The 27,454-nt window shown below is 37.0% G+C and overlaps 1 protein-coding gene and 60 non-coding genes across 63 annotated transcripts in view; all 61 read right to left on the bottom strand.

The window, feature by feature from the left end:
* Positions 1-157: 157 nt before the first annotated feature.
* On the bottom strand, positions 158-244 carry trnar-ucu. Its single transcript is given in 2 exon segments — positions 158-193; positions 208-244. It is a non-coding gene; the product is annotated as a tRNA-Arg (tRNA).
* Positions 245-360: 116 nt separating this feature from the next.
* On the bottom strand, positions 361-447 carry trnar-ccu. Its single transcript is given in 2 exon segments — positions 361-396; positions 411-447. It is a non-coding gene; the product is annotated as a tRNA-Arg (tRNA).
* Positions 448-563: 116 nt separating this feature from the next.
* On the bottom strand, positions 564-650 carry trnar-ccu. The gene is given in 2 exon segments: positions 564-599; positions 614-650. It is a non-coding gene; the product is annotated as a tRNA-Arg (tRNA).
* Positions 651-780: 130 nt separating this feature from the next.
* Positions 781-867, bottom strand: trnar-ccu. Its single transcript is given in 2 exon segments — positions 781-816; positions 831-867. It is a non-coding gene; the product is annotated as a tRNA-Arg (tRNA).
* A 127-nt stretch (positions 868-994) lies between these two features.
* trnar-ucu lies at positions 995-1,081 on the bottom strand. Its single transcript is given in 2 exon segments — positions 995-1,030; positions 1,045-1,081. It is a non-coding gene; the product is annotated as a tRNA-Arg (tRNA).
* A 116-nt stretch (positions 1,082-1,197) lies between these two features.
* Positions 1,198-1,284, bottom strand: trnar-ucu. The gene is given in 2 exon segments: positions 1,198-1,233; positions 1,248-1,284. It is a non-coding gene; the product is annotated as a tRNA-Arg (tRNA).
* A 1,371-nt stretch (positions 1,285-2,655) lies between these two features.
* trnar-ccu lies at positions 2,656-2,742 on the bottom strand. The gene is given in 2 exon segments: positions 2,656-2,691; positions 2,706-2,742. It is a non-coding gene; the product is annotated as a tRNA-Arg (tRNA).
* A 132-nt stretch (positions 2,743-2,874) lies between these two features.
* On the bottom strand, positions 2,875-2,961 carry trnar-ccu. The gene is given in 2 exon segments: positions 2,875-2,910; positions 2,925-2,961. It is a non-coding gene; the product is annotated as a tRNA-Arg (tRNA).
* A 128-nt stretch (positions 2,962-3,089) lies between these two features.
* trnar-ucu lies at positions 3,090-3,178 on the bottom strand. Its single transcript is given in 2 exon segments — positions 3,090-3,125; positions 3,140-3,178. It is a non-coding gene; the product is annotated as a tRNA-Arg (tRNA).
* A 128-nt stretch (positions 3,179-3,306) lies between these two features.
* On the bottom strand, positions 3,307-3,393 carry trnar-ccu. The gene has a single exon. It is a non-coding gene; the product is annotated as a tRNA-Arg (tRNA).
* Positions 3,394-4,161: 768 nt separating this feature from the next.
* trnar-ucu lies at positions 4,162-4,248 on the bottom strand. The gene is given in 2 exon segments: positions 4,162-4,197; positions 4,212-4,248. It is a non-coding gene; the product is annotated as a tRNA-Arg (tRNA).
* Positions 4,249-4,364: 116 nt separating this feature from the next.
* On the bottom strand, positions 4,365-4,451 carry trnar-ccu. Its single transcript is given in 2 exon segments — positions 4,365-4,400; positions 4,415-4,451. It is a non-coding gene; the product is annotated as a tRNA-Arg (tRNA).
* Positions 4,452-4,574: 123 nt separating this feature from the next.
* Positions 4,575-4,661, bottom strand: trnar-ccu. The gene is given in 2 exon segments: positions 4,575-4,610; positions 4,625-4,661. It is a non-coding gene; the product is annotated as a tRNA-Arg (tRNA).
* A 128-nt stretch (positions 4,662-4,789) lies between these two features.
* trnar-ucu lies at positions 4,790-4,876 on the bottom strand. Its single transcript is given in 2 exon segments — positions 4,790-4,825; positions 4,840-4,876. It is a non-coding gene; the product is annotated as a tRNA-Arg (tRNA).
* A 331-nt stretch (positions 4,877-5,207) lies between these two features.
* trnar-ucu lies at positions 5,208-5,294 on the bottom strand. Its single transcript is given in 2 exon segments — positions 5,208-5,243; positions 5,258-5,294. It is a non-coding gene; the product is annotated as a tRNA-Arg (tRNA).
* Positions 5,295-5,663: 369 nt separating this feature from the next.
* trnar-ccu lies at positions 5,664-5,750 on the bottom strand. The gene is given in 2 exon segments: positions 5,664-5,699; positions 5,714-5,750. It is a non-coding gene; the product is annotated as a tRNA-Arg (tRNA).
* A 128-nt stretch (positions 5,751-5,878) lies between these two features.
* On the bottom strand, positions 5,879-5,965 carry trnar-ucu. The gene is given in 2 exon segments: positions 5,879-5,914; positions 5,929-5,965. It is a non-coding gene; the product is annotated as a tRNA-Arg (tRNA).
* A 128-nt stretch (positions 5,966-6,093) lies between these two features.
* Positions 6,094-6,180, bottom strand: trnar-ccu. The gene is given in 2 exon segments: positions 6,094-6,129; positions 6,144-6,180. It is a non-coding gene; the product is annotated as a tRNA-Arg (tRNA).
* Positions 6,181-6,296: 116 nt separating this feature from the next.
* Positions 6,297-6,383, bottom strand: trnar-ccu. The gene is given in 2 exon segments: positions 6,297-6,332; positions 6,347-6,383. It is a non-coding gene; the product is annotated as a tRNA-Arg (tRNA).
* A 118-nt stretch (positions 6,384-6,501) lies between these two features.
* On the bottom strand, positions 6,502-6,588 carry trnar-ucu. Its single transcript is given in 2 exon segments — positions 6,502-6,537; positions 6,552-6,588. It is a non-coding gene; the product is annotated as a tRNA-Arg (tRNA).
* Positions 6,589-6,716: 128 nt separating this feature from the next.
* On the bottom strand, positions 6,717-6,803 carry trnar-ccu. Its single transcript is given in 2 exon segments — positions 6,717-6,752; positions 6,767-6,803. It is a non-coding gene; the product is annotated as a tRNA-Arg (tRNA).
* Positions 6,804-6,919: 116 nt separating this feature from the next.
* trnar-ccu lies at positions 6,920-7,006 on the bottom strand. Its single transcript is given in 2 exon segments — positions 6,920-6,955; positions 6,970-7,006. It is a non-coding gene; the product is annotated as a tRNA-Arg (tRNA).
* A 333-nt stretch (positions 7,007-7,339) lies between these two features.
* On the bottom strand, positions 7,340-7,426 carry trnar-ccu. Its single transcript is given in 2 exon segments — positions 7,340-7,375; positions 7,390-7,426. It is a non-coding gene; the product is annotated as a tRNA-Arg (tRNA).
* Positions 7,427-7,542: 116 nt separating this feature from the next.
* trnar-ccu lies at positions 7,543-7,629 on the bottom strand. Its single transcript is given in 2 exon segments — positions 7,543-7,578; positions 7,593-7,629. It is a non-coding gene; the product is annotated as a tRNA-Arg (tRNA).
* Positions 7,630-7,747: 118 nt separating this feature from the next.
* On the bottom strand, positions 7,748-7,834 carry trnar-ccu. The gene is given in 2 exon segments: positions 7,748-7,783; positions 7,798-7,834. It is a non-coding gene; the product is annotated as a tRNA-Arg (tRNA).
* A 117-nt stretch (positions 7,835-7,951) lies between these two features.
* On the bottom strand, positions 7,952-8,038 carry trnar-ucu. Its single transcript is given in 2 exon segments — positions 7,952-7,987; positions 8,002-8,038. It is a non-coding gene; the product is annotated as a tRNA-Arg (tRNA).
* Positions 8,039-8,380: 342 nt separating this feature from the next.
* trnar-ccu lies at positions 8,381-8,467 on the bottom strand. The gene is given in 2 exon segments: positions 8,381-8,416; positions 8,431-8,467. It is a non-coding gene; the product is annotated as a tRNA-Arg (tRNA).
* Positions 8,468-8,798: 331 nt separating this feature from the next.
* trnar-ccu lies at positions 8,799-8,885 on the bottom strand. Its single transcript is given in 2 exon segments — positions 8,799-8,834; positions 8,849-8,885. It is a non-coding gene; the product is annotated as a tRNA-Arg (tRNA).
* Positions 8,886-9,422: 537 nt separating this feature from the next.
* Positions 9,423-9,509, bottom strand: trnar-ucu. The gene is given in 2 exon segments: positions 9,423-9,458; positions 9,473-9,509. It is a non-coding gene; the product is annotated as a tRNA-Arg (tRNA).
* Positions 9,510-9,637: 128 nt separating this feature from the next.
* On the bottom strand, positions 9,638-9,724 carry trnar-ucu. Its single transcript is given in 2 exon segments — positions 9,638-9,673; positions 9,688-9,724. It is a non-coding gene; the product is annotated as a tRNA-Arg (tRNA).
* A 128-nt stretch (positions 9,725-9,852) lies between these two features.
* Positions 9,853-9,939, bottom strand: trnar-ccu. Its single transcript is given in 2 exon segments — positions 9,853-9,888; positions 9,903-9,939. It is a non-coding gene; the product is annotated as a tRNA-Arg (tRNA).
* Positions 9,940-10,281: 342 nt separating this feature from the next.
* trnar-ucu lies at positions 10,282-10,368 on the bottom strand. Its single transcript is given in 2 exon segments — positions 10,282-10,317; positions 10,332-10,368. It is a non-coding gene; the product is annotated as a tRNA-Arg (tRNA).
* Positions 10,369-10,496: 128 nt separating this feature from the next.
* trnar-ccu lies at positions 10,497-10,583 on the bottom strand. The gene is given in 2 exon segments: positions 10,497-10,532; positions 10,547-10,583. It is a non-coding gene; the product is annotated as a tRNA-Arg (tRNA).
* A 116-nt stretch (positions 10,584-10,699) lies between these two features.
* On the bottom strand, positions 10,700-10,786 carry trnar-ccu. The gene is given in 2 exon segments: positions 10,700-10,735; positions 10,750-10,786. It is a non-coding gene; the product is annotated as a tRNA-Arg (tRNA).
* Positions 10,787-10,904: 118 nt separating this feature from the next.
* trnar-ccu lies at positions 10,905-10,991 on the bottom strand. The gene is given in 2 exon segments: positions 10,905-10,940; positions 10,955-10,991. It is a non-coding gene; the product is annotated as a tRNA-Arg (tRNA).
* A 128-nt stretch (positions 10,992-11,119) lies between these two features.
* On the bottom strand, positions 11,120-11,206 carry trnar-ucu. Its single transcript is given in 2 exon segments — positions 11,120-11,155; positions 11,170-11,206. It is a non-coding gene; the product is annotated as a tRNA-Arg (tRNA).
* A 331-nt stretch (positions 11,207-11,537) lies between these two features.
* Positions 11,538-11,624, bottom strand: trnar-ucu. The gene is given in 2 exon segments: positions 11,538-11,573; positions 11,588-11,624. It is a non-coding gene; the product is annotated as a tRNA-Arg (tRNA).
* A 116-nt stretch (positions 11,625-11,740) lies between these two features.
* Positions 11,741-11,827, bottom strand: trnar-ccu. Its single transcript is given in 2 exon segments — positions 11,741-11,776; positions 11,791-11,827. It is a non-coding gene; the product is annotated as a tRNA-Arg (tRNA).
* Positions 11,828-11,943: 116 nt separating this feature from the next.
* trnar-ccu lies at positions 11,944-12,030 on the bottom strand. The gene is given in 2 exon segments: positions 11,944-11,979; positions 11,994-12,030. It is a non-coding gene; the product is annotated as a tRNA-Arg (tRNA).
* Positions 12,031-12,369: 339 nt separating this feature from the next.
* On the bottom strand, positions 12,370-12,456 carry trnar-ccu. The gene is given in 2 exon segments: positions 12,370-12,405; positions 12,420-12,456. It is a non-coding gene; the product is annotated as a tRNA-Arg (tRNA).
* A 116-nt stretch (positions 12,457-12,572) lies between these two features.
* On the bottom strand, positions 12,573-12,659 carry trnar-ucu. Its single transcript is given in 2 exon segments — positions 12,573-12,608; positions 12,623-12,659. It is a non-coding gene; the product is annotated as a tRNA-Arg (tRNA).
* A 1,746-nt stretch (positions 12,660-14,405) lies between these two features.
* trnar-ucu lies at positions 14,406-14,492 on the bottom strand. The gene is given in 2 exon segments: positions 14,406-14,441; positions 14,456-14,492. It is a non-coding gene; the product is annotated as a tRNA-Arg (tRNA).
* Positions 14,493-14,619: 127 nt separating this feature from the next.
* On the bottom strand, positions 14,620-14,706 carry trnar-ucu. The gene is given in 2 exon segments: positions 14,620-14,655; positions 14,670-14,706. It is a non-coding gene; the product is annotated as a tRNA-Arg (tRNA).
* Positions 14,707-15,036: 330 nt separating this feature from the next.
* trnar-ccu lies at positions 15,037-15,123 on the bottom strand. The gene is given in 2 exon segments: positions 15,037-15,072; positions 15,087-15,123. It is a non-coding gene; the product is annotated as a tRNA-Arg (tRNA).
* Positions 15,124-15,250: 127 nt separating this feature from the next.
* Positions 15,251-15,337, bottom strand: trnar-ccu. Its single transcript is given in 2 exon segments — positions 15,251-15,286; positions 15,301-15,337. It is a non-coding gene; the product is annotated as a tRNA-Arg (tRNA).
* Positions 15,338-15,680: 343 nt separating this feature from the next.
* Positions 15,681-15,767, bottom strand: trnar-ucu. The gene is given in 2 exon segments: positions 15,681-15,716; positions 15,731-15,767. It is a non-coding gene; the product is annotated as a tRNA-Arg (tRNA).
* Positions 15,768-15,895: 128 nt separating this feature from the next.
* On the bottom strand, positions 15,896-15,982 carry trnar-ccu. The gene is given in 2 exon segments: positions 15,896-15,931; positions 15,946-15,982. It is a non-coding gene; the product is annotated as a tRNA-Arg (tRNA).
* Positions 15,983-16,098: 116 nt separating this feature from the next.
* Positions 16,099-16,185, bottom strand: trnar-ccu. The gene is given in 2 exon segments: positions 16,099-16,134; positions 16,149-16,185. It is a non-coding gene; the product is annotated as a tRNA-Arg (tRNA).
* A 118-nt stretch (positions 16,186-16,303) lies between these two features.
* Positions 16,304-16,390, bottom strand: trnar-ccu. Its single transcript is given in 2 exon segments — positions 16,304-16,339; positions 16,354-16,390. It is a non-coding gene; the product is annotated as a tRNA-Arg (tRNA).
* A 540-nt stretch (positions 16,391-16,930) lies between these two features.
* On the bottom strand, positions 16,931-17,017 carry trnar-ccu. The gene is given in 2 exon segments: positions 16,931-16,966; positions 16,981-17,017. It is a non-coding gene; the product is annotated as a tRNA-Arg (tRNA).
* A 118-nt stretch (positions 17,018-17,135) lies between these two features.
* On the bottom strand, positions 17,136-17,223 carry trnar-ccu. The gene is given in 2 exon segments: positions 17,136-17,171; positions 17,187-17,223. It is a non-coding gene; the product is annotated as a tRNA-Arg (tRNA).
* A 122-nt stretch (positions 17,224-17,345) lies between these two features.
* Positions 17,346-17,432, bottom strand: trnar-ccu. Its single transcript is given in 2 exon segments — positions 17,346-17,381; positions 17,396-17,432. It is a non-coding gene; the product is annotated as a tRNA-Arg (tRNA).
* Positions 17,433-18,206: 774 nt separating this feature from the next.
* Positions 18,207-18,292, bottom strand: trnar-ucu. Its single transcript is given in 2 exon segments — positions 18,207-18,242; positions 18,256-18,292. It is a non-coding gene; the product is annotated as a tRNA-Arg (tRNA).
* Positions 18,293-18,422: 130 nt separating this feature from the next.
* On the bottom strand, positions 18,423-18,509 carry trnar-ccu. Its single transcript is given in 2 exon segments — positions 18,423-18,458; positions 18,473-18,509. It is a non-coding gene; the product is annotated as a tRNA-Arg (tRNA).
* Positions 18,510-18,625: 116 nt separating this feature from the next.
* trnar-ccu lies at positions 18,626-18,712 on the bottom strand. The gene is given in 2 exon segments: positions 18,626-18,661; positions 18,676-18,712. It is a non-coding gene; the product is annotated as a tRNA-Arg (tRNA).
* A 129-nt stretch (positions 18,713-18,841) lies between these two features.
* Positions 18,842-18,928, bottom strand: trnar-ccu. The gene is given in 2 exon segments: positions 18,842-18,877; positions 18,892-18,928. It is a non-coding gene; the product is annotated as a tRNA-Arg (tRNA).
* Positions 18,929-19,268: 340 nt separating this feature from the next.
* trnar-ccu lies at positions 19,269-19,355 on the bottom strand. The gene is given in 2 exon segments: positions 19,269-19,304; positions 19,319-19,355. It is a non-coding gene; the product is annotated as a tRNA-Arg (tRNA).
* Positions 19,356-19,693: 338 nt separating this feature from the next.
* Positions 19,694-19,780, bottom strand: trnar-ccu. Its single transcript is given in 2 exon segments — positions 19,694-19,729; positions 19,744-19,780. It is a non-coding gene; the product is annotated as a tRNA-Arg (tRNA).
* A 329-nt stretch (positions 19,781-20,109) lies between these two features.
* Positions 20,110-20,196, bottom strand: trnar-ucu. The gene is given in 2 exon segments: positions 20,110-20,145; positions 20,160-20,196. It is a non-coding gene; the product is annotated as a tRNA-Arg (tRNA).
* Positions 20,197-20,326: 130 nt separating this feature from the next.
* trnar-ccu lies at positions 20,327-20,413 on the bottom strand. The gene is given in 2 exon segments: positions 20,327-20,362; positions 20,377-20,413. It is a non-coding gene; the product is annotated as a tRNA-Arg (tRNA).
* Positions 20,414-22,465: 2,052 nt separating this feature from the next.
* Positions 22,466-27,454, bottom strand: part of zzz3 (zinc finger, ZZ-type containing 3) — a 30,441-nt gene continuing 25,452 nt past the window's right edge. For all 3 annotated transcript variants that reach the window (XM_044133783.1, XM_044133782.1, XM_044133784.1), the window contains exons 10-12: positions 27,090-27,224; positions 25,596-25,696; positions 22,466-23,789 (exon numbers count right to left, since the gene is read on the bottom strand). In XM_044133783.1, the coding sequence (XP_043989718.1) occupies positions 23,645-23,789; positions 25,596-25,696; positions 27,090-27,224 (381 nt within the window). In that variant the 3' untranslated portion in view covers positions 22,466-23,644. The remainder of the gene's footprint in view (positions 23,790-25,595; positions 25,697-27,089; positions 27,225-27,454) is intronic.

The following is a 27,454-nucleotide window of genomic DNA, read 5'->3' as shown; positions in this document are numbered from 1 at the left end:
CAATGCGCTATCCATTGCGCCACAGAGCCCTCGTTAGCTATATTGTTTCGTTACTGCTACAAGCTTTCTTTCATGAGGGCAGTAGAATATTAATTTGCTGAATATATATGTGTGGCAGGTGATGATTTCATTATATTAAGGAAAATGCATTAAAGTACGACTCTGGTGGGACTCGAACCCACAACCTTTGAATCTCTTCATCCACTCTAGAAGTCCAATGCGCTATCCATTGCGCCACAGAGCCCTTGTTATCTATATTGTTTCGTTACTGCTACAAGCTTTCTTTCATTAGGGCAGTAGAATTTAAATTTGCTTAATATATGTGACAATTTTATTATATTTGTGAAATGCATAAAGGTTTGACTCTGGTGGGACTCGAACCCACAACCTTTGAATCACTTCATTCCTAATAGGAGTCCAATGCGCTATCCATTGCGCCACAGAGCCCTCGTTAGCTATATTCTTTCTTTACTTAAACAAGCTTTCTTTCATGAGGGCAGTAGAATTTAAATTTGCTTAATATATGTGACAATTTTATTATATTTGTGAAATGCATAAAGGTTTGACTCTGGTGGGACTCGAACCCACAACCTTTGAATCACTTCATTCCTAATAGGAGTCCAATGCGCTATCCATTGCGCCACAGAGCCCTCGTTAGCTATATTATTTCGTTACTGCTACAAGCTTTCTTTCATGAGGGCAGTAGAATTTTAATTTGCTGAATATATATATGTGTGACAGGTGACGATTTCATCATATGTAGGAAAATGCATTAAAGTACGACTCTGGTGGGACTCGAACCCACAACCTTTGAATCACTTCATTCCAAATAGGAGTCCAATGCGCTATCCATTGCGCCACTGAGGCTTAGTTCTCAGCAGAATTTAAAAACAGATAGAGACTTTCTTTAATGTGTTCAGTAGAATTAATCGAATTTACTTAATATGAGTGTAACAGGTGAGGTCTTTATTATATTTGTGAAATGCATAAAGTACGACTCTGGTGGGACTCGAACCCACAACCTTTGAATGTCTTCAGCCGCTCTAGAAGTCCAATGCGCTATCCATTGCGCCACAGAGCCCTTGTTAGCTATATTGTTTCGTTACTGCTACAAGCTTTCTTTCATGAGGGCAGTAGCATTTTAATTTGCTTAATATATGTGATGATTTCATTATATTTGTGAAATGCATAAAGGTTTGACTCTGGTGGGGCTCAAACCCACAACCTTTGAATCTCTTCATTTGCTCTAGAAGTCCAATGCGCTATCCATTGCGCCACAGAGCCCTCGTTAGCTATATTGTTTCGTTACTGCTACAAGCTTTCTTTCATGAGGGCAGTAGAATTTTAATTTGCTGAATATATATGTGTGACAGGTGAAGTAGTATATGTGACGATTTCATTATATTTGTAAAATGCATAAAGGTTTGACTCTGGTGGGACTCGAACTGACAACATTTGAATCTCTTCATCCTCTCTAGAAGTCCAATGCGGTATCCATTGCGCCACAGAGCCTTCTTTCGATGTGCTGTTATGTTACTGCTACAAACCTTCTTTCATGAGGGCCCTAGAATTTTAATTTGCTTAATGTATGTGTGACAGGTAACGATTTCATTGTATTTAAGAAAATGCATAAAAGGACAACTCTGGTGGGACTCGAACCCACAACCTTTGAATCTCTTCATCCGCTCTAGAAGACCAATCACTATTCACATTGATTTTTTAAAAACAATGGAATGGGTTCATTACTCAAATCTTCATTGTGGTAAGATCTAAGTTTTCTTTCATGAGGAAGCAGTAGAATTTAATTTGCTTAATATATATACTGTCCAGCTGAGGTTGGCTCAGCTGTGACAATGCATTAAAGGTTATAATGCTGGTGGGACTACCCACAACCTTTGAATCACCCATAGTGGTCAATGGTAATCTAAAGTCTTTCAGACAAAAAATACTTCAAAATTATAAAGGGTGTAAACCAAAATCAACACTTCAAAATAGAAAAAGGTTGGAAAATATAAATCAATGCTTCAATAGTGTGCAAAACAAAATCAACACTTCAAAATGGTGGAAAGTAAAATCAATACTTCAAAATAAAAATAGGAAATTAAAATCAACACTTCAAAATAAAATGGCTGGACAGAAAAATCAACACTTCAAAATAAAATATTGCTGGAAAATAAACCTTTAGGGCACTTTGTTTGAATTTGAAAATATATGTGAGCATTTCTTCAAATCTTCATTGTAGTAAGATCATGTCCGTTTTCAACTCTGGTGGGATGAAAGCTCACAACCTTTGAATCACTTCATTCCAGAGTAGGGTACATATCCAAAGTCAAGGTCATGGGTTCAATCCCCATTGTTTGTTACTGAAACTACAAACTTTCTTTCATGAGGGCAGTAGAATCAACTATTCAAAATAGCAGGAGGCTGTGATATTTAATCATTATATTAAGTTGCATTGAAAACATTGACTCTGAGTGGGACTTACTACCTTTGAATCTCTTCATTGTGAAGTCAATCGCTATCCATTGCCACAGAGTGTTATCTATATTGTTTAGTTATGCTACAAGTTTCTTTCATGTGGGCAGTAGAATGAATTAAATTTGCTTATATGTAACAGGGGAGGACTTTAATATGTTTATGAAATGCATAAAGGTATGACTCTGGTGGGACTCGAACCCACAACCTTTGAATCACTTCTTTATAAGTAGGAGTCCAATGCGCTATCCATTGCGCCACAGAGCCCTCGTATAGGTTGTTGTGTCTCAATAAGTTTGTATACTCTTTTTCTTCACTATGAGTAGAAATATAGTCTTACTGGTTGGTAGAAATATTCAAAGTGACAATTTTATTATATTTGTGACATGCATATAGGTTTGACTCTGGTGGGACTCGAACCCACAACCTTTGAATCACTTCATTCCTAATAGGAGTCCAATGCGCTATCCATTGCTCCACAGAGCCCTCGTTAGCTGTATTGTTTCGTTACTGCTACAAACTTTCTTTCATGAGGGCAGTAGAATTTTAATTTGCTGAATATATATATGTGACAGGTGACGATTTCATTATATTTAGGAAAATGCATTAAAGTACGACTCTGGTGGGACTCGAACCCACAACCTTTGAATCTCTTCATTCACTCTAGAAGTCCAATGCGCTATCCATTGCGCCACAGAGAGCCCTCAGATGCTGTATTATTTTGTTACTGCTACAAACTTTCTTTCATGAGGGCAGTAGAATTTTAATTTGCTGAATATATATATATGTGACAGGTGACGATTTCATTATATTTAGGAAAATGCATTAAATCGACTCTGGTGGGACTCGAACCCACAACCATTGACCCACTTCATTCATAATAGGAGTCCAATGCGCTATCCATTGCGCCACAGAGCCCTCTTTAGCTATATTGTTTCGTTACTGCTACAAGCTTTCTTTCATGAGGGCAGTAGAATATTAATTTGCTGAATATATATGTGTGGCAGGTGACGATTTCATTATATTTAGGAAAATGCATTAAAATACGACTCTGGCGGGACTCGAACCCACAACCTTTGAATCACTTTTCATTCCTCTAGAAGTCCAATGCGCTATCCATTGCTCCACAAACCCTCGTTATGCTATATTGTTTCGTTACTGCTACAAACTTTCTTTCATGAGGGCAGTAGAATTTTAATTTGCTGAATATATATATGTGACAGGTGACGATTTCATTATATTTAGGAAAATGCATTAAAATTACGACTCTGGTGGGACTCGAACCCACAACCTTTGAATCTCTTCATTCCTCTAGGAAGTCCAATGCGGTATCCATTGCGCCACAGAGCCCTCGTATGCTGTATTGTTTCGTTACTGCTACAAACTTTTTCATGAGTGCAGTAGAATTTTAAATTGATGAATATATATGTGTGACTTGTGACGATTTCATTATATTTAGGAAAATGCATTAATACGACTCTGGTGGGACTCGAACCCACAACCTTTGAATCTCTTCATTCACTCTAGAAGTCCAATCGCTATCCATTGCTCCAAAACCCTCGTTAGCTGTATTATTTCGTTACTGCTACAAACTTTCTTTCATGAGGGCAGTAGAATTTTAATTTGCTGAATATATATATGTGACAGGTGACGATTTCATTATATTTAGGAAAATGCATTAAAGTACGACTCTGGTGGGACTCGAACCCACAACCTTTGAATCTCTTCATTCACTCTAGAAGTCCAATGCGCTATCCATTGCGCCACAGAGCCCTCTTTAGCGATATTGTTTCGTTACTGCTACAAGCTTTCTTTCATGAGGGCAGTAGAATTTTAATTTGCTTAATATATGTGACAATTTTCTTATATTTGTGAAATGCATAAATGTTTGACTCTGGTGGGACTCGAACCCACAACCTTTGAATCACTTCATTCCTAATAGGAGTCCAATGCACTATCCATTGCGCCACAGAGCCTCTGCTGTGTATTTCGTTACTGCTACAAACTTTCTTTCATGAGGGCAGTAGAATTTTAATTTGCTGAATATATATATGTGACAGGTGACGATTTCATTATATTTAGGAAAATGCATTAAAGTACGACTCTGGTGGGACTCGAACCCACAACCTTTGAATCACTTCATTCCTAATAGGAGTCCAATGCGCTATCCATTGCGCCACAGAGCCCTCATGTGCTGTATTGTTTCGTTACTGCTACAAACTTTCTTTCATGAGGGCAGTAGAATATTAATTTGCTGAATATATATGTGTGACAGGTGACGATTTCATTATATTTAGGAAAATGCATTAAAGTACGACTCTGCTGGGACTCGAACCCAAAACCTTTGAATCTCTTCATTTGCTCTAGAAGTCCAATGCGTTATCCATTGCGCCACAGAGCCCTCGTTAGCTATATTGTTTCGTTACTGCTACAAGCCTTCTTTCATGAGGGCAGTAGAATTTTAATTTGCTTAGTATATGTGACGATTTCATTATATTTGTAAAATGCATAAAGGTTTGACTCTGGTGGTACTCGAACTGACAACCTTTGAATCTCTTCATTCACTCTAGAAGTCCAATGCGCTGTACATTGCGCCACAGAGACCTCATTAGCTATATTATTTTGTTACTGCTACAAGCTTTCTTTCATGAGGGCAGTAGAATATTAATTTGCTGAATATATATGTGTGGCAGGTGATGATTTCATTATATTAAGGAAAATGCATTAAAATACGACTCTGGTGGGACTCGAACCCACAACCTTTGAATCTCTTCATCCACTCTAGAAGTACAATGCGCTATCCATTGCGCCACAGAGCCCTCGTTAGCTTTATTGTTTTGTTACTGCTACAAGCAAATTATCCATTGCGCCACAGAGCCCTCGTTAGCTGTATTGTTTCGTTACTGCCACAAACTTTCTTTCATGAGGGCAGTAGAATATTCATTTGCTGAATATATATGTGTGGCAGGTGACGATTTCATTATATTAAGGAAAACGCATTAAAACCCACAACCTTTGAATTACTTCATTCCTAATAGGAGTCCAATGCGCTATCCATTGCGCCACAGAGCCCTCGTTAGCTATATTGTTTTGTTACTGCTACAAGCTTTCTTTCATGAGGGCAGTAGAATTTTAATTTGCTTAATATATGTGACGATTTCATTATATTTGTGAAATGCATAAAGGTTTGACTCTGGTGGGACTCGAACCCACAACCTTTGAATCACATCATTCCTAATAGGAGTCCAATGCGCTATCCATTGCGCCACAGAGCCCTCATGTGCTGTATTGTTTCGTTACTGCTACAAACTTTCTTTCATGAGGGCAGTAGAATATTAATTTGCTGAATATATATGTGAGGCAGGTGACGATTTCATTATATTAAGGAAAATGCATTAAAGTACGACTCTGGTGGGACTCGAACCCACAACCTTTGAATCTCTTCATTCATTCTAGAAGTCCAATGCGCTATCCATTGCTCCACAGAGCCCTCGTATGCTGTATTGTTTCGTTACTGCTACAAACTTTCTTTCATGAGGGCAGTAGAATTTTAATTTGCTGAATATATATGTGTGACAGGTGACGATTTCATTATATTTAGGAAAATGCATTAAAATACGACTCTGGCGGGACTCGAACCCACAACCTTTGAATCACTTCATTCCTAATAGGAGTCCAATGCGCTATCCATTGCGCCACAGAGCCCTCGTTAGCTATATTGTTTCGTTACTGCTACAAGCTTTCTTTCATGAGGGCAGTAGAATTTTAATTTGCTTAATATATGTGACAATTTTATTATATTTGTGAAATGCATAAATGTTTGACTCTGGTGGGACTCGAACCCACAACCTTTGAATCACTTCATTCCTAATAGGAGTCCAATGCGCTATCCATTGCGCCACAGAGCCCTCTTGTTTCGTTACTGCTACAAACTTTCTTTCATGAGGGCAGTAGAATTTTAATGTGCTGAATATATATGTGTGACAGGTGACGATTTCCTTATATTTAGGAAAATGCATTAAAGTACGACTCTGGTGGGACTCGAACCCACAACCTTTGAATCTCTTCATTCACTCTAGAAGTCCAATGCGCTATCCATTGCTCCACAGAACCCTCGTATGCTGTATTGTTTCGTTACTGCTACAAACTTTCTTTCATGAGGGCAGTAGAATTTTAATTTGCTGAATATATATGTGTGACAGGTGACGATTTCATTATATTTAGGAAAATGCATTAAAGTACGACTCTGGTGGGACTCGAACCCACAACCTTTGAATCACTTCATTCCTAATAGGAGTCCAATGCGCTATCCATTGCGCCACAGAGCCCTCGTTAGCTATATTGTTTCGTTACTGCTACAAGCTTTCTTTCATGAGGGCAGTAGAATTTTAATTTGCTTAATATATGTGACAATTTTATTATATTTGTGAAATGCATAAATGTTTGACTCTGGTGGGACTCGAACCCACAACCTTTGAATCACTTCATTCCTAATAGGAGTCCAATGCGCTATCCATTGCGCCACAGAGCCCTCTTGTTTCGTTACTGCTACAAACTTTCTTTCATGAGGGCAGTAGAATTTTAATGTGCTGAATATATATGTGTGAAATGTGTCGATTTAATTATATTTAGTAATATGCTTTAAAGTTAGACTCTGGTGGGACTCGAACCCACAACCTTTGAATCTCTTCATTCACTCTAGAAGTCCAATGCGCTATCCATTGCTCCACAGAACCCTCGTATGCTGTATTGTTTCGTTACTGCTACAAACTTTCTTTCATGAGGGCAGTAGAATTTTAATTTGCTGAATATATATGTGTGACAGGTGACGATTTCATTATATTTAGGAAAATGCATTAAAATACGACTCTGGCGGGACTCGAACCCACAACCTTTGAATCACTTCATTCCTAATAGGAGTCCAATGCGCTATCCATTGCGCCACAGAGCCCTCGTTAGCTATATTGTTTCGTTACTGCTACAAGCTTTCTTTCATGAGGGCAGTAGAATTTTAATTTGCTTAATATATGTGACAATTTTATTATATTTGTGAAATGCATAAATGTTTGACTCTGGTGGGACTCGAACCCACAACCTTTGAATCACTTCATTCCTAATAGGAGTCCAATGCGCTATCCATTGCGCCACAGAGCCCTCTTGTTTTGTAACTGCTACAAACTTTCTTTCATGAGGGCAGTAGAATTTTAATTTGCTGAATATATATGTGTGACAGGTGACGATTTCATTATATTTAGGAAAATGCATTAAAGTACGACTCTGGTGGGACTCGAACCCACAACCTTTGAATCACTTCATTCCTAATAGGAGTCCAATGCGCTATCCATTGCGCCACAGAGCCCTCGTATGCTGTATTGTTTCGTTACTGCTACAAACTTTCTTTCATGAGGGCAGTAAAATTTTAATTTGCTTAGTATATGTGACGATTTCATTATATTTAGGAAAATGCATTAAAGTATGACTCTGGTGGGACTCGAACCCACAACCTTTGAATCTCTTCATTCACTCTAGAAGTCCAATGCGCTATCCATTGCGCCACAGAGCCCTCGTATGCTGTATTGTTTCGTTACTGCTACAAACTTTCTTTCATGAGGGCAGTAGAAATTTAATTTGCTTAATATATATGTGTGACAGGTGACGATTTCATTATATGTAGGAAAATGCATTAGAGTACGACTCTGGTGGGACTCGAACCCACAACCTTTAAATCTCTTCATTCACTCTAGTAGTCCAATGCGCTATCCATTGCTCCACAAACCCTCGTATGCTGTATTATTTCGTTACTGCTACAAACTTTCTTTCATGAGGGCAGTAGAATTTTAATTTGCTGAATATATATGTGTGACAGGTGACGATTTCATTATATTTAGGAAAATGCATTAAAGTACGACTCTGGTGGGACTCGAACCCACAACCTTTGAATTACTTCATTCCTAATAGGAGTCCAATGCGCTATCCATTGCGCCACAGAGCCTTCTTTAGCTATATTGTTTCGTTACTGCTACAAGCTTTCTTTCATGAGGGCAGTAGAATTTTAATTTGCTTAATATATGTGACAATTTTATTATATTTGTGAAATGCATAAAGGTTTGACTCTGGTGGGACTCGAACCCACAACCTTTGAATCACTTCATTCCTAATAGGAGTCCAATGCGCTATCCATTGCTCCACCGAGCCCTCATGTGCTGTATTGTTTCGTTACTGCTACAAACTTTCTTTCATGAGGGCAGTAGAATATTAATTTGCTGAATATATATGTGTGGCAGGTGACGATTTCATTATATTTAGGAAAATGCATTAAAATATGACTCTGGCGGGACTCGAACCCACAACCTTTGAATGACTTCATTCCTAATAGGAGTCCAATGCGCTATCCATTGCGCCACAGAGCCCTCGTTAGCTATATGGTTTCGTTACTGCTACAAGCTTTCTTTCATGAGGGCAGTAGAATTTTAATTTGCTTAATATATGTGACAATTTTATTATATTTGTGAAATGCATAAATGTTTGACTCTGGTGGGACTCGAACCCACAACCTTTGAATCACATCATTCCTAATAGGAGTCCAATGCGCGCCCACAGAGCCCTCATGTGCTGTATTGTTTCGTTACTGCTACAAACTTTCTTTCATGAGGGCAGTAGAATTTTAATTTGCTGAATATATATATGTGACAGGTGACGATTTCATTATATTTAGGAAAATGCATTAAAGTACGACTCTGCTGGGACTCGAACCCAAAACCTTTGAATCTCTTCATTCACTCTAGAAGTCCAATGCGCTATCCATTGCTCCAAAAACCCTCGTATGCTGTATTATTTCGTTACTGCTACAAACTTTCTTTCATGAGGGCAGTAGAATTTTAATTTGCTGAATATATATATGTGACAGGTGATTTATTTCATTATATTTAGGAAAATGCATTAAAGTACGACTCTGGTGGGACTCGAACCCACAACCTTTGAATCTCTTCATTCACTCTAGAAGTCCAATGCGCTATCCATTGCGCCACAGAGCCCTCGTATGCTGTATTATTTCGTTACTGCTACAAACTTTCTTTCATGAGGGCAGTAGAATTTTAATTTGCTGAATATATATATGTGACAGGTGACGATTTCATTATATTTAGGAAAATGCATTAAAGTACGACTCTGGTGGGACTCGAACCCACAACCTTTGAATCTCTTCATTCACTCTAGAAGTCCAATGCGCTATCCATTGCGCCACAGAGCCCTCGTATGCTGTATTATTTCGTTACTGCTACAAACTTTCTTTCATGAGGGCAGTAGAATTTTAATTTGCTGAATATATATATGTGACAGGTGACGATTTCATTATATTTAGGAAAATGCATTAAAGTACGACTCTGGTGGGACTCGAACCCACAACCTTTGAATTACTTCATTCCTAATAGGAGTCCAATGAGCTATCCATTGCGCCACAGAGCCCTCTTTAGCTATATTGTTTCGTTACTGCTACAAGCTTTCTTTCATGAGGGCAGTAGAATATTAATTTGCTGAATATATATGTGTGGCAGGTGACGATTTCATTATATTAAGGAAAATGCATTAAAGTACGACTCTGGTGGGACTCGAACCCACAACCTTTAAATCTCTTCATTCACTCTAGAAGTCCAATGCGCTATCCATTGCTCCAAAAACCCTCGTATGCTGTATTATTTCGTTACTGCTACAAACTTTCTTTCATGAGGGCAGAAGAATTTTAATTTGCTGAATATATATATGTGACAGGTGACGATTTCATTATATTTAGGAAAATGCATTAAAGTACGACTCTGGTGGGACTCGAACCCACAACCTTTGAATCTCTTCATTCACTCTAGAAGTCCAATGCGCTATCCATTGCGCCACAGAGCCCTCGTATGCTGTATTATTTCGTTACTGCTACAAACTTTCTTTCATGAGGGCAGTAGAATTTTAATTTGCTGAATATATATATGTGACAGGTGACGATTTCATTATATTTAGGAAAATGCATTAAAGTACAACTCTGGTGGGACTCGAACCCACAACCTTTGAATTACTTCATTCCTAATAGGAGTCCAATGCGCTATCCATTGCGCCACAGAGCCCTCTTTAGCGATATTGTTTCGTTACTGCTACAAGCTTTCTTTCATGAGGGCAGTAGAATTTTAATTTGCTTAATATATGTGACAATTTTCTTATATTTGTGAAATGCATAAATGTTTGACTCTGGTGGGACTCGAACCCACAACCTTTGAATCACTTCATTCCTAATAGGAGTCCAATGCACTATCCATTGCGCCACAGAGCCCTCTTGTTTCGTTACTGCTACAAACTTTCTTTCATGAGGGCAGTAGAATTTTAATTTGCTGAATATATATGTGTGACAGGTGACGATTTCATTATATTTAGGAAAATGCATTAAAGTACGACTCTGGTGGGACTCGAACCCACAACCTTTGAATCACTTCATTCCTAATAGGAGTCCAATGCGCTATCCATTGCGCCACAGAGCCCTCATGTGCTGTATTGTTTCGTTACTGCTACAAACTTTCTTTCATGAGGGCAGTAGAATATTAATTTGCTGAATATATATGTGTGACAGGTGACGATTTCATTATATTTAGGAAAATGCATTAAAGTACGACTCTGCTGGGACTCGAACCCAAAACCTTTGAATCTCTTCATTTGCTCTAGAAGTCCAATGCGTTATCCATTGCGCCACAGAGCCCTCGTTAGCTATATTGTTCCGTTACTGCTACAAGCCTTCTTTCATGAGGGCAGTAGAATTTTAATTTGCTTAGTATATGTGACGATTTCATTATATTTGTAAAATGCATAAAGGTTTGACTCTGGTGGTACTCGAACTGACAACCTTTGAATCTCTTCATTCACTCTAGAAGTCCAATGCGCTGTACATTGCGCCACAGAGACCTCATTAGCTATATTATTTTGTTACTGCTACAAGCTTTCTTTCATGAGGGCAGTAGAATATTAATTTGCTGAATATATATGTGTGGCAGGTGATGATTTCATTATATTAAGGAAAATGCATTAAAGTACGACTCTGGTGGGACTCGAACCCACAACCTTTGAATCTCTTCATCCACTCTAGAAGTCCAATGCGCTATCCATTGCGCCACAGAGCCCTCTTTAGCTATATTGTTTCGTTACTGCTACAAGCTTTCTTTCATGAGGGCAGTAGAATTTAAATTTGCTTAATATATGTGACAATTTTATTATATTTGTGAAATGCATAAAGGTTTGACTCTGGTGGGACTTGAACCCACAACCTTTGAATCACTTCATTCCTAATAGGAGTCCAATGCGCTATCCATTGCGCCACAGAGCCCTCGTTAGCTATATTGTTTCGTTACTGCTACAAGCTTTCTTTCATGAGGGCAGTAGAATTTAAATTTGCTTAATATATGTGACAATTTTATTATATTTGTGAAATGCATAAAGGTTTGACTCTGGTGGGACTTGAACCCACAACCTTTGAATCACTTCATTCCTAATAGGAGTCCAATGCGCTATCCATTGCGCCACAGAGCCCTCGTTAGCTATATTATTTCGTTACTGCTACAAGCTTTCTTTCATGAGGGCAGTAGAATTTTAATTTGCTGAATATATATATGTGTGACAGGTGACGATTTCATTATATTTAGGAAAATGCATTAACGTACGACTCTGGTGGGACTCGAACCCACAACCTTTGAATCACTTCTTTCCTAATAGGAGTCCAATGCGCTATTATCTATATTGTTTAGTTACTCAGCAGAATTTAAAAACAGATAGAGACTTTCTTTAATGTGTTCAGTAGAATTAATCGAATTTACTTAATATGAGTGTAACAGGTGAGGTCTTTATTATATTTGTGAAATGCATAAAGTACGACTCTGGTGGGACTCGAACCCACAACCTTTGAATCACTTCATTCCAAATAGGAGTCCAATGCGCTATCCATTGCGCCACAGAGCCCTTGTTAGCTATATTGTTTCGTTACTGCTACAAGCTTTCTTTCATGAGGGCAGTAGCATTTTAATTTGCTTAATATATGTGATGATTTCATTATATTTGTGAAATGCATAAAGGTTTGACTCTGGTGGGGCTCAAACCCACAACCTTTGAATCTCTTCATTTGCTCTAGAAGTCCAATGCGCTATCCATTGCGCCACAGAGCCCTCGTTAGCTATATTGTTTCGTTACTGCTACAAGCTTTCTTTCATGAGGGCAGTAGAATTTTAATTTGCTGAATATATGTGACAGGTGAAGTAGTATGTGGCGATTTCATTATATTTGTAAAATGCATAAAGGTTTGACTCTGGTGGTACTCAGACTGACAACCTTTTGAATCACTTCATCCTCTCTAGAAGTCCAATGCGGTATCCATTGCGCCACAGAGCCCTCTTTCGATGTGCTGTTATGTTACTGCTACAAACCTTCTTTCATGAGGGCCCTAGAATTTTAATTTGCTTAATGTATGTGTGACAGGTAACGATTTCATTGTATTTAAGAAATGCATAAAAGGACAACTCTGGTGGGACTCGAACCCACAACCTTTGAATCTCTTCATCCGCTCTAGAAGACCAATCACTATTCACATTGATTTTTTAAAAACAATGGAATGGGTTCATTACTCAAATCTTCATTGTGGTAAGATCATGTAAGTTTTCTTAAATCCGTGGAAGCTCAACATTATGAGTTACCATGTACTTAGGAAAACTGTCCAGCTGAGGTTGGCTCAGCTGGACAAGTTGTGGTGCTATAATGCTGAGGTACATGGTTCAATACCCATACTGGTCAATGGAAATCTAAAGTCTTTCAGACAAACAATACTTCAAAATTAAAAAGGGTGTAAAACAAAATCAACACTTCAAAATAAAAAAGGTTGGAAAATAAAATCAATGCTTCAAAATAAAAAGTGTGCAAAACAAAATCAACACTTCAAAATAAAAAAGGTGGAAAGTAAAATCAATACTTCAAAATAAAAAGGGTGGAAATTAAAATCAACACTTCAAAATAAAATGGCTGGAAAAAAAATCAACACTTCAAAATAAAATATTGCTGGAAAATAAACCTTTAGGACTTTGTTTGAATTTGAAAAACATAACAGCATTTCTTCAAATCTTCATTGTAGTAAGATCATGTCCGTTTTTCTAACATTGATGAAAGCTCATCGTTATGTGTGCCTGTTTAGCTCAGCTGGTCAGAGTAGGGTACATACAAAGTCAAGGTCATGGGTTCAATCCCCCATTGGCCAACAGAAATACAAAGTCTTAATAAAATCAACTATTCAAAATAGCAGGAGGCTGTATATTTAATCATCATGCAAGTTGATTTTGAAAAACATTGGAATATGAGCTCTTTACTCTAATCTTCATTGTGGTAAGCTCATTTAAGTGTTTCTTATATCGACAAAAAGTAAACGTTATGATTAATGTTTCTTTAATGTGGTCAGTAGAATGAATCGAATTAACTTACTATGTGTGTAACAGGGGAGGACTTTAATATGTTTATGAAATGCATAAAGGTATGACTCTGGTGGGACTCGAACCCACAACCTTATGAGTAGAAATATAGTCTTACTGGTTGGTAGAAATATTCAAAGTGCCCTGGATTATATTTGTCATTAATTTCAAAATTCTTCAGTAATTGACAATACTATTTTGCATGTGTTATAAGAGGGTTTCTGTTTTAGTAATGCCTAAAAGCACAACTCTAGTGGGACTCGAACCCACAACCTTTGAATCTCTTCATTCACTCTAGAAGTCCAATGCGCTATCCATTGCTCCACAAACCCTCGTATGCTGTATTATTTCGTTACTGCTACAAACTTTCTTTCATGAGGGCAGTAGAATTTTAATTTGCTGAATATATATATGTGACAGGTGACGATTTCATTATATTTAGGAAAATGCATTAAAGTACGACTCTGCTGGGACTCGAACCCAAAACCTTTGAATCTCTTCATTCACTCTAGAAGTCCAATGCGCTATCCATTGCGCCACAGAGCCCTCAGATGCTGTATTGTTTCACATTGCTACAAACTTTCTTTCATGAGGGCAGTAGAATTTTAATTTGCTGAATATATATGTGTGACAGGTGATGATTTCATTATATTAAGGAAAATGCATTAAAGTACGACTCTGGTGGGACTCGAACCCACAACCTTTGAATCTCTTCATCCACTCTAGAAGTCCAATGCGCTATCCATTGCGCCACAGAGCCCTCGTTAGCTATATTGTTTCGTTACTGCTACAAGCTTTCTTTCATGAGGGCAGTAGAATTTAAATTTGCTTAATATATGTGACAATTTTATTATATTTGTGAAATGCATATAGGTTTGACTCTGGTGGGACTCGAACCCACAACCTTTGAATCACTTCATTCCTAATAGGAGTCCAATGCGCTATCCATTGCTCCACAAACCCTCGTATGCTGTATTATTTCGTTACTGCTACAAACTTTCTTTCATGAGGGCAGTAGAATTTTAATTTGCTGAATATATATATGTGACAGGTGACGATTTCATTATATTTAGGAAAATGCATTAAAGTACGACTCTGGTGGGACTCGAACCCACAACCTTTGAATCTCTTCATTCACTCTAGGAGTCCAATGCGCTATCCATTGCGCCACAGAGCCCTCAGATTAGCTGTATTATTTCGTTACTGCTACAAACTTTCTTTCATGAGGGCAGTAGAATTTTAATTTGCTGAATATATATGTGACAGGTATGATTTCATTATATTTAGTAATATTCATTTATGTTTGACTCTGGTGGGACTCGAACCCACAACCTTTGAATCACTTCATTCCTAATAGGAGTCCAATGCGCTATCCATTGCGCCACAGAGCCCTCGTATGCTGTATTGTTTCGTTACTGCTACAAACTTTCTTTCATGAGGGCAGTAGAATATTAATTTGCTGAATATATATGTGTGGCAGGTGATGATTTCATTATATTAAGGAAAATGCATTAAAGTACGACTCTGGTGGGACTCGAACCCACAACCTTTGAATCTCTTCATCCACTCTAGAAGTCCAATGCGCTATCCATTGCGCCAAAACCCTCGTTAGCTATATTATTTCGTTACTGCTACAAGCTTTCTTTCATGAGGGCAGTAGAATTTTAATTTGCTGAATATATATATGTGTGACAGGTGACGATTTCATTATATTTAGGAAAATGCATTAAAGTACGACTCTGGTGGGACTCGAACCCACAACCTTTGAATCACTTCATTCACTATAGAAGTCTAATGCGCTATCCATTGCGCCACAGAGCCCTCGTATGCTGTATTGTTTCGTTACTGCTACAAACTTTCTTTCATGAGGGCAGTAGAATATTAATTTGCTGAATATATATGTGTGGCAGGTGATGATTTCATTATATTAAGGAAAATGCATTAAAGTACGACTCTGGTGGGACTCGAACCCACAACCTTTGAATCACTTCATTCCTAATAGGAGTCCAATGCGCTATCCAATGCGCCACAGATCCCTCGTTAGCTATATTGTTTCGTTACTGCTACAAGCTTTCTTTCATGAGGGCAGTAGAATTTTAATTTGCTTAATATATGTGACAATTTTATTATATTTGTGAAATGCATAAATGTTTGACTCTGGTGGGACTCGAACCCACAACCTTTGAATCACTTCATTCCTAATAGGAGTCCAATGCGCTATCCATTGCGCCACAGAGCCCTCTTGTTTCGTTACTGCTACAAACTTTCTTTCATGAGGGCAGTAGAATTTTAATTTGCTGAATATATATGTGTGACAGGTGACGATTTCATTATATTTAGGAAAATGCATTAAAGTACGACTCTGGTGGGACTCGAACCCACAACCTTTGAATCACTTCATTCCTAATAGGAGTCCAATGCGCTATCCATTGCGCCACAGAGCCCTCAGATGTTGTATTATTGTTGTTACTGCTACAAACTTTCTTTCATGAGGGCAGTAAAATTTTAATTTGCTTAGTATATGTGACGATTTCATTATATTTAGGAAAATGCATTAAAGTATGACTCTGGTGGGACTCGAACCCACAACCTTTGAATCACTTCATTCCTCTAGAAGTCCAATGCGCTATCCATTAGCCACAGAGCCCTCGTATGCTGTATTGTTTTGTTACTGCTACAAACTTTCTTTCATGAGGGCAGTAGAAATTTAATTTGCTTAATATATATGTGTGACAGGTGACGATTTCATTATATGTAGGAAAATGCATTAGAGTACGACTCTGGTGGGACTCGAACCCACAACCTTTAAATCTCTTCATTCACTCTAGTAGTCCAATGCGCTATCCATTGCTCCACAGAGCCCTCGTTAGCTATATTATTCGTTACTGCTACAAACTTTCTTTCATGAGGGCAGTAGAATTTTAATTTGCTGAATATATATATGTGACAATTTTTCATTATATTTAGGAAATGCATTAAATGTTTGACTCTGGTGGGACTCAAAACCACAACCTTTGAATCACTTCATTCCAAATAGGAGTCCAATGCGCTATCCATTGCGCCACAGAGCCTTCTTTAGCTATATTGTTTCGTTACTGCTACAAACTTTCTTTCATGAGGGCAGTAGAATTTTAATTTGCTTAATATATATGTGACAATTTTATTATATTTGTGAAATGCATAAAGGTTTGACTCTGGTGGGACTCGAACCCACAACCTTTGAATCTCTTCATCCACTAATAGGAGTCCAATGCGCTATCCATTGCTCCACAGAGCCCTCATGTTATCTATATTGTTTCGTTACTGCTACAAACTTTCTTTCATGAGGGCAGTAGAATTTAATTTGCTGAATATATATGTGACAGGTTTTATTATTATATTTAGGAAATGCATAAAATATGACTCTGGCGGGACTCGAACCCACAACCTTTGAATGACTTCATTCCTAATAGGAGTCCAATGCGCTATCCATTGCGCCACAGAGCCCTCGTTAGCTATATGGTTTCGTTACTGCTACAAGCTTTCTTTCATGAGGGCAGTAGAATTTTAATTTGCTTAATATATGTGACAATTTTATTATATTTGTGAAATGCATAAATGTTTGACTCTGGTGGGACTCGAACCCACAACCTTTGAATCACTTCATTCCTAATAGGAGTCCAATGCGCTATCCATTGCTCCAAAAACCCTCGTATGCTGTATTATTTCGTTACTGCTACAAACTTTCTTTCATGAGGGCAGTAGAATTTTAATTTGCTGAATATATATATGTGACAGGTGACGATTTCATTATATTTAGGAAAATGCATTAAAGTATGACTCTGGTGGTACTCGAACTGACAACCTTTGAATCTCTTCATTCACTCTAGAAGTCCAATGCGCTATCCATTGCTCCAAAAACCCTCGTATGCTGTATTATTTCGTTACTGCTACAAACTTTCTTTCATGAGGGCAGTAGAATTTTAATTTGCTGAATATATATATATATATGTGACAGGTGACGATTTCATTATATTTAGGAAAATGCATTAAAGTACGACTCTGGTGGGACTCAAACCCACAACCTTTGAATCTCTTCATTCACTCTAGAAGTCCAATGCGCTATCCATTGCTCCAAAAACCCTCGTATGCTGTATCTATATTGTTTTACTTGCTACAAACTTTCTTTCATGAGGGCAGTAGAATTTAATTTGCTGAATATATATATATATATGTGACAGGTGACATTTCATTATATTTAGGAAAATGCATTAAAGGTTTTGACTCTGGTGGGACTCAAACCCACAACCTTTGAATCCTTCATCCACTCTAGAAGTCCAATGCGCTATCCATTGCGCCACAGAGCCCTCGTTAGCTATATTATTTCGTTACTGCTACAAGCTTTCTTTCATGAGGGCAGTAGAATTTTAATTTGCTGAATATATATATGTGTGACAGGTGACGATTTCATTATATTTAGGAAAATGCATTAAAATACGACTCTGGCGGGACTCGAACCCACAACCTTTGAATCACTTCATTCCTAATAGGAGTCCAATGCGCTATCCATTGCGCCACAGAGCCCTCGTTAGCTATATTGTTTCGTTACTGCTACAAGCTTTCTTTCATGAGGGCAGTAGAATTTTAATTTGCTTAATATATGTGACAATTTTATTATATTTGTGAAATGCATAAATGTTTGACTCTGGTGGGACTCGAACCCACAACCTTTGAATCACTTCATTCCTAATAGGAGTCCAATGCGCTATCCATTGCGCCACAGAGCCCTCGTATGCTGTATTGTTTCGTTACTGCTACAAACTTTCTTTCATGAGGGCAGTAGAATATTAATTTGCTGAATATATATGTGTGGCAGGTGATGATTTCATTATATTAAGGAAAATGCATTAAAGGTTTGACTCTGGTGGGATTCGAACCCACAACCTTTGAATCACTTCTTTCCCAATAGGAGTCCAATGCGCTATCCATTGCGCCACAGAGCCCTCGTATGCAGTATTGTTTCGTTACTGCTACAAACTTTCTTTCATGAGGGCAGTAGAATATTAATTTGCTGAATATATATGTGTGGCAGGTGATGATTTCATTATATTTGTAAGGAATGCATTAAAGGTTTGACAACTCTGGTGGGACTCGAACCCACAACCTTTGAATCACTTCATTCCTAATAGAGTCCAATGCGCTATCCATTGCGCCACAGAGCCCTCGTTAGCTGTATTGTTTGTTACTGCTACAAACTTTCTTTCATGAGGGCAGTAGAATATTAATTTGCTTAATATATGTGACAATGATTTCATTATATTAAGTGAAAATGCATTAAATGTTTGACTCTGGTGGGACTCGAACCCACAACCTTTGAATCACTTCATTCCTAATAGGAGTCCAATGCGCTATCCATTGCGCCACAGAGCCCTCGTTATCTATATTGTTTCGTTACTGCTACAAGCTTTCTTTCATGAGGGCAGTAGAATTTTAATTTGCTGAATATATATATGTGTGACAGGTGACGATTTCATTATATGTAGGAAAATGCATTAAAGTACGACTCTGGTGGGACTCGAACCCACAAGCTTTAAATCTCTTCATTCACTCTAGAAGTCCAATGCGCTATCCATTGCTCCACAAACCCTCGTATGCTGTATTATTTTGTTACTGCTACAAACTTTCTTTCATGAGGGCAGTAGAATTTTAATTGGCTGAATATATGTGACAATTTTATTTCATTATATTTAGGAAAATGCATTAAAGTACGACTCTGGTGGGACTCGAACCCACAACCTTTGAATCACTTCATTCCTAATAGGAGTCCAATGCGCTATCCATTGCGCCACAGAGCCCTCGTATGCTGTATTGTTTCGTTACTGCTACAAACTTTCTTTCATGAGGGCAGTAGAATTTTAATTTGCTTAGTAGATGTGACAATTTTATTATATTTGTGAAAATGCATAAATGTTTGACTCTGGTGGGACTCGAACCCACAACCTTTGAATCTCTTCATTCCTCTAGGAGTCCAATGCGCTATCCATTGCTCCAAAACCCTCAGATGCTGTATTGTTTCGTTACTGCTACAAACTTTCTTTCATGAGGGCAGTAGAATTTTAATTTGCTGAATATATATGTGTGGCAGGTGATGATTTCATTATATTAAGGAAAATGCATTAAAGTACGACTCTGGTGGGACTCGAACCCACAACCTTTGAATCTCTTCATCCACTCTAGAAGTCCAATGCGCTATCCATTGCGCCACAGAGCCCTTGTTATCTATATGTATTGTTTTACATTGCTACAAACTTTCTTTCATGAGGGCAGTAGAATTTAAATTTGCTGAATATATATGTGTGACAGGTGACAATTTTATTATATTTGTGAAATGCATAAAGGTTTGACTCTGGTGGGACTCGAACCCACAACCTTTGAATCACTTCATTCCTAATAGGAGTCCAATGCGCTATCCATTGCGCCACAGAGCCCTCGTTAGCTATATTATTTCGTTACTGCTACAAGCTTTCTTTCATGAGGGCAGTAGAATTTTAATTTGCTGAATATATATATGTGTGACAGGTGACGATTTCATTATATGTAGGAAAATGCATTAAAGTACGACTCTGGCGGGACTCGAACCCACAACCTTTAACTCTCTTCATACACTCTAGAAGTCCAATGCGCTATCCATTGCGCCACAAGAGCCCTCGTTATGCTGTATTATTTCGTTACTGCTACAAACTTTCTTTCATGAGGGCAGTAGAATTTAAATTTGCTGAATATATATATGTGACGATTTCATTATATTTGTGAAATGCATAAAGGTTTGACTCTGGTGGTACTCGAACTGACAACCTTTGAATCACTTCATTCCTAATAGGAGTCCAATGCGCTATCCATTGCGCCACAGAGCCCTCGTATGCTGTATTGTTTCGTTACTGCTACAAACTTTCTTTCATGAGGGCAGTAGAATTTTAATTTGCTGAATATATATGTGTGACAGGTGACGATTTCATTATATTTAGGAAAATGCATTAAAATACGACTCTGGCGGGACTCAAACCCACAACCTTTGACTCTCTTCATCCACTCTAGAAGTCCAATGCGCTATCCATTGCGCCACAGAGCCTTTGTGTGTTTCAAACCTTCAATACCGCTACAGACTCTTTTATGAGGTCAATAGAATATATAGAACATTCTGAATTTGTTTGTGATCGGTAAAGATTTTATTATATTTGTGAAATTCTTAACCCGAAGACTCTGGTTGGAGTTAAACCCACATCCTTTGAATCTTTTTATCTTGTCTAGAATGTCAATGCGCTTTCCTTTGCACCACAAAGCCTTCGAGAAGATGAGAGTGTGAATAAGTTTATAGACTCTTTGTTTTCACTATGAGTTGAAAGAATATAGTATTGCTGGTTGTTTACAAATATTCTTACTGCTCCGGATTATATTCTCTTCAGTAATTGACAGTACGATTCTGTATTTGTTAAGATATGGTCTCTGTTTTAGTAATGCATGAAACAACTCTGGTTGGATTCAACCCACAACCGTGGTATAACTTCATCCTTTCTAGAAGTCCAATGTGCTAGCCATTGCACCACAGAGCTCTTGTTGATGGTAGAGTTGTGATATCACTACAGATTTTCTTTTATGAGGTCAGTAGAATGAATTGAATTTACTTAATATGAGTGTAACAGGTGAGGACTTTATTAGTGATGCAATTCTATAAGTACTATTGCTGCAGAACAAATTCAAGCATTTGTACTACTGATATGGTCAAAGTGTTGACTTAAAATGTGAGATTTTATTTGTTCTTCTATGGCAGAGTATTAGGCCCATATCAATAAAAAATAAATAAAATACGAGAAAGTCATATGGGAGTAAAACTGAAAATTGAAATGAGAATAATAAGAGAATTAAGTCATTCGAGAGTAAAGTTAAAAAAACCAGAATAAAGTTGTAATAATATGAGAACAGATTCATATTAGTCATGTCGCAAGAATAAAATCACTTTGTAAGGCTCAAGTTGTAGAAGAACCAAGTCGAAATTATACAATAAAGTCATAATAAGAATAAATTGATATTTTAAGAATAAAGTCAATATTGTAAGAATAACATGAGAAAAGTCAAATTTAGTTAACAATAGTCATAGCATGAGAATAAAATAAATTTTACAATGGCATTTTCAAGACATCACAATATGACATATTAATATTATGACTTTATATATCTATATTATTCATGATGTGAATATTATCCATATTATCTATTGTACAATATGTAATTAATATTACATAATTAGTTAAAAATAAAGTATTTTTTTTTTGTTTTATTTTAAAATAATTATAGAACAATTAAATATTTTATTTTTCTCATCATTTTATAACTTTATTCTTGTAGTTTTAGGATTTTCTCCTCATAACATCACTTTTTTCTCATGATTTTATTTATTTATTTTCTTAGCATGACCCTAACACTCCGTCGTTGTTTATTATTTCTTTTATCAAATAATAAAAGAAAAGCCACAGACATAGAAGCATTTTTCACATACTTTTATTTCCACGGTTCTCCTCTAGCATTTTTTTTTTTACATTATTATTATTATTATTTTTTACATAAGAACAGACTGTTATACACAGATACTGAAGCAGGGGGAAAGGTGGTGAGGGAAAGAAGACAAAAAACCATACAAAATGGCATCTATTCAAGCACAACAAAATCTATGTATATAAAACTCTGTGGGTCGCAGAGGCACCAACCACTACCTCAATTATTCATGTTTAAATAGATTAATAAAAATACAATCTTTTTAAATGGACCTTTTAAAGTGGGTGGTGAAATTAAGAGATGTGGAGGCTTAACGATGGGATTCGATAACAGGGCAATGGAGAAAATGTGGTCAGCTTTCAGGGTTTCTCCATCTGCCCGAAGCGCGAGGGGAAGAAAAAAAAAAGATAAAGAAAAAAAAAAAAAACATCTTTTTTGTTTGTTTTTATTTTTTAATGGCACACAGCAACTAGCGGTGGCTACTTTTCACTTTTCACCATATACTTGAACACTCAACATGATCAACAACGGCACACAATGAGGGAAGAGGAGGCAAAAGAAAAATAAAACACAGCTTTGTGTGGTTTTCAACATCATTCGCCTGCCTTCAAAGAAAAATAATGACGTCGCTCTCCGTGTTGTAGTGTTTCCTAGTTAGTTTTAGTGAAGAGAGCAAAAGGAAACGGATGAAGGTGTGTGTGTGTTTGTGTGTGTGTTGGGAAACACAGTGAGGTCTGCAGAAATGCTCCAAGTTTTCAACCTTTTTTTCTTGATCTTTTTTTTTTTTTTAAGTATTCTTCATTCTTGGGGAAACCACATGCACACGAAAACAAGCCCCAAGTGTCTCCACTAGGTGGCGCTTCGCCAGACCAATCACTCAATTTTCCAGTTTGAAAGCAGCATGGAGGAGAAAACTGGAAACGTCAGGGGAGGAGCTCAGGAATGTCGTGTGCCTTCTCGCTTTTGTTTGTTTTTTAAAAATATAGTTTCTGAATAACCCGGCTGAGGTGTTGCTGAGCAACCAGCATCAGAGCCGAGGTCTACTCCAACTCTAACCCCGCTGCTCCGGCTCAGCGGTAATCTTGGGCTTACAGGATGGAGCCATGCACAGAGTGGCCTGCAGGACATGTGGCGAGAGAGACCTGGAGCTAGCGGCGCCTGGGACTCTGTCATCTGTTGGCGGGGAAGTAATTAGGGTCCAGGTAGTTGTAGCCTGCGCTCTGCGGCAGGCAATAGTCCCTGTCCAGAAAGGTGTCTGGCTGATACACCGCTTCCAGGTGGTGGTCAGGTTTATGGGTCTCTGTCTTGAATAAGCTGGAAGACAAAAGGTGATAGTATGAATCTAATACACTGAACACAATTTGAGCTGATCTTTCACACTGTACTATGTCAAAAGACTAAAACTAACTTAAAAAAAAAAAAAAAGTTCCCCTCCTCGCCTGTAGGGGCACTGCACCAAGAGTTACAGCAGGAAACATGAAAACCTCTGAAGAAGACCTGAGCACAACTTCCTTCTTCATAAAATATAAACAAAAGTGGAGTAGCGTAGACCTGTCACAATAACAAATTTAGCTGGACGATATATTGCGATAAACAATAATATTGTTTTGAGGCTATTTTTAAATAATACATGATAATGGAATAATAAGAACACATTCTCAAAGATCAATAATCTTTAAATTCTAATGATCATTCAACACTGAACTGTGAGACATTTTAAACATTTAAAATAAATAAAAGAAGAGAAACAAGTCTTTGTAAACAAAATTGTCCTGAAAACAACAACAACAAACAGCTACTTGAGAGCAAAGCACCAGACTGAAGGTTTTTATCAAAAAAGGGAAAACCAATAAATTGTGCAATTGGAAATTATTGAGCTCTTTTTAATTTATCATGCGATTAATTGATTTTCTGCTTTTTCTCACAGGCCTAGTGTGGCATCAGATTTTAGAAGCTGTAGGTTTCCTCCTTTGTTTCTGGTATAAAAGTAAAAAAAATCTTACTAAGTAATTCTGGCTTAATTTCTACTGCAAATATCTCAGTGTACTTCAAATAAGACACGACAAACTTACAAGTAACCCTTCAGCAAGATATCGGAGCTTGTTTTCAGTAAATAATTTCTCGTTATTGGTGAAATTGTTCTAGTTCCACTGGCAGATTATTTCATTCCTGACAAGGAAAAACATCTTGGTATAAATTAAATGACTTATAAAGGTCGAAATTGTAAAGTTTTTATCTTGTTTTGCTCATGAGTAGCCCAGGACACTTTTGTAAATGAGATTTTTAATATCAATGAGTTTTTCATTTCCTGGTTAAATAAAAGTTACAAAATTTTTTTAAGACATGTTTATTTTTCTGCTTAACACAAGAAAGTTGATTAAATTTTTCTACAACTTGTAAATATTTGTCACTTTTCAACAGCAAATCTAAAGAAAATCCAGTAGATCCAAAGCAAAATGACGGGTTGTATTTCTGCAGGATCTTTGAAGCGGTGGTGCATTTAATACAAATACTACAATAAAATAAAAATACCAAACAAAAATAATATAAATTGAAAAAAATATTCTAAAACAATAAAAGACAAAATGAATTATCTAGAAAAAAATATATAAATACGTTAAAATTAAATAAAAAACTATAAATGCGACAGAATAAATTGATATTGACATATCTTAAAGTGAACAATATTAAGGCTTTTATACAATGCAGTCATATTTCCATATGAGAGTTTTAGGAAAATTAAATGCTAAACTGAGGGTGAGTTCTCTTTAAATATCTAAATTCTGTATAGGGGAATTTTGCAACTGTACTTTTTTAAAAATAAAACCATTTGATGACTAAAAAATGCTATTTTTTTTTAATCTTTCATTTTAGTTTGTTTATACTATTCTTCAAAAATATGAATGTATTTTCTTATCAACTCAGTTTTTTAAGCTTTTCTTACAACTCTAGTTAATCTGATACACAAAAATTTAACGTTTTCTAAATTGTTAACTGTGGTGCTGTCATTTATGACTTTATATTTTTGTGTTTGCATTGCCTTGTTGCTGAAATGTGCTGTACAAATAAACTGAAAAACCCCCCAGAATCCTCTCAGGTATATTTAGCTATAGTTCTCACCAGTCTGAGCAGTTGGAGCAGAAATCGACAGAGTTTTCTGGAGGACAGTCCTGACAGTGCCAACGGACCCCCTGGATGGGCTCCATGCTGCACATGTCACACTGCACAGCACGAGACGAGACAAAAAGATGCAAAAACATCAGGATGAAGTCAACCACAGCTCAACAACATCCCCCCCTAATATGTTACTCACACAAACACCTTTTCCCCACTTTAAAGCCAAAAATCCTCCATCTTAAATATGTTGTTACCAGTTCTTTAAATTTCCATTTACAGTTCTTGATGTAAAATGGAGTTGATTCAACACAATATGTGCTAATTTCTAGCAGGTGTTCAAAAGTCTCCCTTCTGATTCCTGCTAACAATTCAAGTAATTTTGAAAAGCAGCCATTTTCTGTTGTGTTTTCAGACTAGACTACTCTGCATATTAATCAGTAGTTTGTTAAGCGATTAGCTGCTTAATGCACCAGTTTTCCTCCTAATGCAAATCAAATGCTGTGAATTTGTCGTCATCTGCCTATTTTGTTAATTATCGAGATGGCTGGTCCTCATTTTGCATTATTTATATCATTCTGCCTTAAAAACTCTGTACATAGTGCAACATTTTGGAGTTAAACTTAATTATAAACATTATAACAGTTCATTTTATATCAGTCCCAAAGCAAAAGCGTTCAAGAGACCAAAATTTGTTATCAAGTCACAAATTTACCACAAGCAGGTTTGGGTGTTTCATGTTTCCTCTGCTTTACTTCACATGAAAGAACTACTACTTTTAACTGCAGCTGTTAGTAAGCTGAATATTCTGCTCTGCTGCAGAATTTATGCTTGAAAATCTCTCATATAAAACATAATCTGGATGTTTTTTTTCTATTGATCTGCAGCAAGTGCACATATTTTTGGGAGGTTTTCAACATCCGCCTTCAAAGTTAGTCACACTTATTGAAAACTAGGTGCTATTTATCATATATAAATAGTTGCAAATGTGAGAAAAAAAATGTTCTGGAAAAAACGAGGAAATTTCCGAAGTTCAAAAGTAAAAAATATTCAACTTAAGAAAATTTCTTCAGTGTCAAAAGTTTACTTTAAAAAAAAAAAAAAAAATCAGTTAAAAAATTCCCACGTTTTTATAGAAAGTGTTTTTTCTAGAAATGTTTCAACTTTCAAATCTCAGAAACTTTTTTTTTTTTCTAGAAAATTTCTGAGATTGATCTCAAGATTTTTGGCAGAAATTTGCTCCTCACCCCCTCCCATCTACAATAGCCCTAATACTCCATTATAAATAAGTCTTCAAACATATGAGCTTTGACAACCACGTTTTATTCCCCTTAATTTTCAACTTATGCAATTTCTGTTGGTTTATTACAAAAAAAAGTCCTAATAAAATTCACGCAGGTTTGTGTTTAAATTGTGACAAAATGTGGAAGAGTGCCAGGCAGCGCCGGCCCGCTGTGCAGCATGCAGCAGGAAGTTGTTGTGTGTGCAGAAATGCGTCACCTTGTAACCCATGTGCTGCACCCTGGCGTTATCCTCTCGAATCTCCTGGAGTTTCTGTTTTTTCAACCTCTTCAGCTGTAAAAGCTCTTTGTACTCTTGCAGGTTCCTCAGCTCCACAGGAACGCTCTCCTCATCCTGAGATTGTTGATGTAAACAAAACAAAAATAAGAACTGGGTGGAGTCAGAGCTGGTAAAGAAACCGCAATATGATGGTTATGTTCTCCTTGTTTTGTCTACAGTAAGTATGGATGGCTCTGATTTTTGCTGAACATGAACAACATAAATAGGAGCAGATATTTTTATTGTTAAGGCAGCAGAGCTGCGCCACGCGCAGATTGTCCTGGTAAACAAAGGTAAACAAAGAA

This window comes from Gambusia affinis, linkage group LG12 (genome assembly GCF_019740435.1).
Source record: "Gambusia affinis linkage group LG12, SWU_Gaff_1.0, whole genome shotgun sequence".
In the NCBI taxonomy this organism is placed as follows: Eukaryota; Metazoa; Chordata; class Actinopteri; order Cyprinodontiformes; family Poeciliidae; genus Gambusia; species Gambusia affinis.
The sequence above is the reverse complement of the archived record's forward strand: the minus strand, read 5'-3'. Positions and strand labels throughout refer to the sequence as shown.